Source organism: Dermacentor silvarum, unplaced genomic scaffold (genome assembly GCF_013339745.2).
Source record: "Dermacentor silvarum isolate Dsil-2018 unplaced genomic scaffold, BIME_Dsil_1.4 Seq2209, whole genome shotgun sequence".
Taxonomy (NCBI): domain Eukaryota; kingdom Metazoa; phylum Arthropoda; class Arachnida; order Ixodida; family Ixodidae; genus Dermacentor; species Dermacentor silvarum.
The window spans coordinates 8,069-14,416 of NW_023605884.1; the positions used below are offsets into that span (position 1 = coordinate 8,069).

General features: G+C 51.1%; 1 protein-coding gene across 1 annotated transcript; it reads left to right on the top strand.

Annotated features, from left to right (window-relative positions):
- Positions 1-426: 426 nt before the first annotated feature.
- LOC125941757 (uncharacterized) lies at positions 427-1,586 on the top strand (the record flags this gene model as incomplete). The annotated part of the gene is made up of 2 exons (XM_049659590.1): positions 427-941; positions 1,353-1,586. Coding segments are annotated over 2 exons (608 nt in total), but the record flags the coding sequence as incomplete, so codon positions are not given.
- Positions 1,587-6,348: the final 4,762 nt, after the last annotated feature.

The window sequence follows — 6,348 nt, forward strand, 5'->3', positions numbered from 1 at the left end:
ATCGTCTAACAAGTGTTATCGCTCAGCGCAGGACGCGCCTGCATGTATCGGAAGTTTCTCGAATGAAGTTTCTTTATCCATGGTTCTATCCGATGTCTGTTGTCAGCGAACCTTGTGTAATCTGATTGCATGTATGCGCGACGAGAATTGTGCAGTACTCTCTGGAAAACACGCCGGCATCAGCGATTACTCTGGAAACTTCGATGACTCATTTATAAAAGCCGACGCACCTGACCCGCTGATCAGATTTTCGACGACCGCCGACTGTGTTCGCCGCTATCGTTGTTCTTTGAGTGTAGTCAATTTTCCAATAAAAAGCTATAGTTTCGTCATTCACAGTTTTGCTGCCGTTTTCTTCATCGTCACTGCTACTTGGAAATATGATACGTTGTACATCGCAGGGTTGAAATATATACTCCCGACCAGACAGCCCCTTTTTCTATACACCATTGCGTGACATCCTTTACCGCTGCAGGCATTTCGCTTCGGGAGACAGCGCCGACGTGCGTCCACCAGACACTCGGCTGTCGACCAGGGGCGTCGAGTCGCGCCTCCCCGGCTGGATCCCGGAGCGGGACCTGCGCGAGGCCGGCTCCTCCTGGGGCGCCCAGCCCAAGCTGAGCCCCGTCAGGAGGTGCTGCCCCGGTGCCAGGCCCGCCAAGACAGCTCGTATGCAGCGCAAGACGACCGCGGTGACGGCTACCGCCGCGGAGATGCCCCACCGTCGCCGGTCGTACGAGGACAACTTCGTGAACCGGCAGAGCCAGGAGCTGGCCCGGTTAAGCCTAGCCGAGGAACAGGACGAAGACGAGGTCGAGATGGCGAGCGCGGAAGCCGCCGCCCCTTCGCGGGAGGCCACCGCCGTCTTCGCCGGCGACGCGTCGGGCGACCAGCGCGCGGTGGCGGCAAGCGTCGACGCAGCGCGGGCCTACATACCGCGGGTATATTCACGTTCATACCCACGTCTACCCATACGAACAGTTATGAACTCACGTTCATATACCGCCGTCTACTCGCATGCATTGTTACTCGGCTAAGTCCATATCCGCGCCTATTCAGTTCTACAAGTACTCAAGTTCACGCTCACGCCCGCTCACACTCACTGGCCCTCGCTCACGTTGATGCTCACGTCTACTCACACGAACTGGTATTAACTCCCGTTTACACAGCCACGTCTATACACACGCTCACTGGCACTCGGCCACGTAGTACTAACGTCTGCACACACTCGTATAGCTGCTCGGTCCCGTTCATGCTCACACCATTCGTTGTTCACTCACACCCGCGGGTCTCTCAAACGAGCAAGTGAGAGCGTATTGATCAGTGAGTGCGCCGACCTGCGCTTCTTACAGGGCACGTTCGGCGAGAGATGGACCCCGACGTGGATGTATGGGCCAGCCGTAGTTCCGTTCCGCCCAGCGTGCCGAGATCTGCGTAAGCCGTAGCGGCAACGCTGCTCACTCCCGCAACGAGCCTGGCACTCAACGTCGTCGAGTCCTTTCGAGTTCCATGATTATTTTGTCCCTTTGACATTCTGCTATCGTTTGTACTGCATAAAGCTTTGAAAGACGCCATAAACGCCCATGGCCCACTTTTTCTGTCTCGGGAGAACGGTGATGATGTTGCTACCGCTGCTTTCACTGCGCGTGACCCCTGCAGAAGCTACGGAATGGTGGCTGAAAATTATTTTCGAGAGTGAATGAATAAGCGTAAACAAGGCGCAATTAGCGCTGACACCTTCATCTAAATCTTTGTACAGTAGCAAACATTTTGAATAGCATACAAATAATCACAGAACATTGGCCGGTATTTTGTAGCGATGCCTTTCCGATGCTAATGCCTTTTCGTGCTTTTCGCGCTTGGTCAGAGCGACGATCCGCTCACGTTATCAACGGGAACAGCCGGCCGTTAGCGGTGGATGATAAGACTAGCACAGAATAAAGCATAACGCGTTGCTACAAAATACCGGCCCTTGTTTCGCATTTCTGATAGAACAAAAACATTCACCCGTATGCAAGAAAGGACTTCACCCTTTATCCGTGCAAACACAGTCACATAGACTAAAAAAATTAAAAAAAAAACGATACATTTAACATAAAATGACGCAATAAATCTGGGTTCAACCTGATGTGGAGTTGTTCTTGACTAGATTACTGCGAGATATCGGCAAAAAATAATTTACTGATCCAGATGTTCGCTGAGCTTTGAGCTGCACAATCTCTCCTGAAGCGTGCTCCTTATAGGACAGTGGTTGCAGTGATTGCCAAATATTTCAAGTACAAGGTGAATTTAATACGATCATATTAAGTGGTTTTGAAAGGCACTCTAATACGCACGCAGTAACCATGCACATGACAGATATTCGGCGAGAAACGAACTTTCTATACTTTTGACTATTGAATTTACTCTTGCAGCTGCTTGCAGAAACTTTCGAGTCATGGCAGCTGAAAAAACATTTGCCCGGGTTGAACGCGGTTAAACCAAGTTTTTCCAGCGAGAGCACTATTTTGCTTGCTTTGGGAAAGGACACAGACGCTGCTCGGCGCCGTCAGCATCCACAATTGCACCACAACACAACACAAAAACGCTGCTCGGAGCGGCAGCAGCAGCGAGCGAATTTATTTTCATGCTGCGTCTCGCTTCAACGCGAACTAAGCGTCGAAAGCACAGCGCATACGAAGCTACCAGCACTCGGCGCACTTTGTCCACATCGCAGATCGCTTTCAAGATATGGGTGCCCATGCGGCGGACGCAGCAGCCGCCGGTAGTGGCAGGCTAAGTTTGACTTTGGCTGACCTTGAAGGTCAGATTTACAGAACGAGGCGTTTTCTGGGTTAGGACCTGGCGCGGTATTTTGTAAGAGTCTACTTAGTGGTTATCATTTCGGCTATCGCCATTGGGTGCTGCTTCAAGTGCGCGAAGGTGCCAGCCAGTCTCCTTCCTGTTCGTGAAGCAGCAGCTAATGGTGAACAGCCGAAGTGGACAGTCCACTAAGGAGACTCTTACAGAATACCACCCCTGGAGTAGTAGAGCTCTCGCTCTAAAATCGGAACAAATTGGAGAGACCTGAGCAACGTTCACCAGCTGCACAACATAGACATCTAGCAGCTCTTATGCCGCAGGCTGCAACGATGACGAGTTGGGGATCCAACTTTGCGTATATAAAGTGTGTACTGATATCTAAACATATGAATCGGTGATGTACAATCATTTGATTTTTTCAAAACATCACTTCGTTTAATTAAATGATTTCAGTTGCACAGGAGCAAGTAAAATTATTGCGACCAACGAAGGAATTGCACCGGCCCTTTGGTGTATGCTTCGATTGCCCTAATCGTCGATAAACATTTCATCGACTTTCTTTTGTTTGAGATGTCTGTTGCACGAACTACAACCGCCCTGTGACTAATTGCTGTTTTTAGAGCTCATTACTTTCTAGCGCGAAAAACAATTTTTCACGTAAAAAAAAGGAAAGACTGGACAGAGCGCTAGTCCTGTACCGTTTTCGTGTTTTTCGTGCCAGAAACGAAGTCGCAGCAAGAGCCTCAGTACTAACTAGTCCAACTATCCTCTTTAGTTGAGCGCTCACGCTTCGTGACGTGGTGGCGCAGGTGACCTAGTGTCAACTTTCAGAGCGGAAGGTCCCAAGTTCGACAACCATTTGCGACATGCCTCCTCCTCTTGGGACATTTACTCTGTCACCTTTGCTTGGGAGTGTGGAGAGTTGCGTGCATGCGCTACTCCCGATGGAGGAGAGACACGACTGGCGGCACAGCAAACGAGGATTTAATATGTACAGGGACGGTGAACACACGCGACACACAACACTAAAACCACAACTAAACAACTAAAGGCACGCAAAACTAGACATAACTCAGCGAAAAAGCTTACTTAAAAGACCATCCAAATCTCTAACTAAATACAACCATACTAGAAAACAACTATCTCATTTCCGGAGCCTAGCTCCGCCTTAATGTCTCTAAGTCAGTCCTATACCTGACTCGTCCAAGTCTGACCACCCTGGCCCCGGCCTAACTGCGTCGCAATCAAAAACGTAGGCTCTTACGGACCGCTGACTTGAAGTTCCTTACGTCGGGTCCAAGTCGTATTCCTTCTATTGTCGATGCTGCCGTAAATGCCGACGACTCGCGTTCTCTTTTTTCGATGGTGAGCTCGTCGGTACTTCGTTGGTGATGAGCTCGTCAGCCCGTCAGCGATGGCGTTCGCCGTAGCTTAGGCCCACCTGCCTAGGCCTAGCGTCGGGATGCGTCGCAACTTCTTCAGGAGTGCCGACGTGGCGTCCCGAGGAGAATCAAACGTGCCGGTCTGCCGCAGAAGGGGGATCCTCTCTGGGGTGCCTGGTCCTGCCATGAGAAGCTGCAGCTCGTCCAGGAGCCTCGCCCGAACTTGCCGAGGTCGACGGCCACACCTTGGACGGCCAGCGTCGCGGACTCAACCAGACCCCCAAGTCTCCCGTCGCCAGAACATAGCTGGAGATGCGACCTTCCTGACCCGGTGTCACGTTGAAACTCCACGGACAGCGCCGTTCATCTCTCGACTATGCCTCGGTTCGTGCGCCTCGCGCGCTCGCGCCGTTCGGAACGCCGGGAATCGCGTGCTCCTCTTCTTTTTCGTGCCACCGGAGGCCTCTTACATGTGACATAGGCCCCCTCTTCAAGAGTTGTTTCTCAAAAAACTGCTCACTCTTGGCGTTCAGGTGATGACTGTGACTCCTCGTAGTGACACTGGTGCTGGTTCATTGAAGACTCGATGCACTACACAACACCACACTGTTGCGCACAATTCACCAGACGCACTGTTCACCGCGTTTAAGAGTTCACTTTATGCACTTTTCACCACCTAATGCACTTCACTCAGCTGTTCACAATGTTCACTATCTAATGTTCTGAAACACTCTCACATGAATAAACTTTGGGCCTAGACATATTTTACAATACTCCACATGCCCTATATATGCGTAGGTACTGTTACAGTGTATTCCTTTCTATACACATTTCTGAATCCCGCAGTTTTCCGCATGCCATTCCTAAATGTTTTTCCTTTTGGTTCTGACCATTGCGTCTGCCCTATTTTTTCCATCTCTTGCGAATCTTTTTCCTACCCTTACGCGTTACATGTCTAGGGCGATTTGTGTATCTATCCCCTTCGCCCTTTTTCTCGGAGTCCCAATGTTCCATCGTGTCTGGTGCATGATGCTCCCTGGACTCAACTGCACCTGTCAACTTCCTATCTTTCTGAGGTGAAACTACTACTTTCTTTACTGTCTTCTGCTCTTCGGGTATTGTTGTGTCTGGCGGTCCCTCGGGACAAAGGAGGCCTGCGCCGACTCAGACGCGCCAACCTGGCGCCCTTTCTCGCGGCCGAGAATTGTCACCTGGGACTGAGGGATTAGCAGTTGGTCTCCAGGCTACCTCATGCGTCGCTAAACGGCAGCGTCGCCCTTTGGTGCGGTTCCGTGAATTACCAGCGCCGCCCGAACCACGACGAGGTCCGGCGTCGATTGCGACGCGCCAAACTGGCGCCCTTTCGAGACAGCCACCGCCCTCCCTGATTCCGCGAACTGACCGCTATGGAGAGGCGAATCTTGAAAGGGGCCAGTGTCTGGCAATCCCGGGGAACGACATCAACGTTCGGTTCCCAAGGTGTCAACCGCTGCCTGTGTTCGGGGGCGACATAGCAAGATTGGAGGCGGAGCCCGGCGGGAAACGACACATCACGTGCGGGATATGGCCACCTGATCAAAGACTGTCATTGGCTAAAAGAACTAAAGTGTATTCCCTCGTCGTGTGAAAGAGGTAAAGGCAAGGGATAAAACAGGGGACTTAAGTGTTGTGAGAGACGCTTGACGCTTGACCATGTAAAGAGGCTTGACCATGTAGAGACGCTCGACTATGTAGAACGCTCGGAGATGTAAACGCTACCACATGCAAAGATGTTAGCACGTAGACGGCTCCAATATCATGGAGCCCATCTTGTAATATACCATGTACAGTGTATATAAAACAGTTTTCTAATCTCCCTGGATATCTCCTCCTCTTGGCACCCGGCACGGCACCATACATGGAACCTTCGTGGCCGCTCGAACCATCGACATTCGCAACAGTATACAGACCTCGATCGGGACGTCGTCCATACTCTTATCCCGGTTAACCTGAATCAAGGGCTCTCCAGTCTTGAGTTTCTTTACGGCGTCATGGGCACTATCTAGTCTGCCTGTGTCCTTCCCTTCAGCAATCGTGCACACACTCATATTCTCGTTTTTCCCCTTAGCCATAGTCTTTTGACATACATCGCATGCCCTGACGTATCTCCTCACGTCGCTCTGTA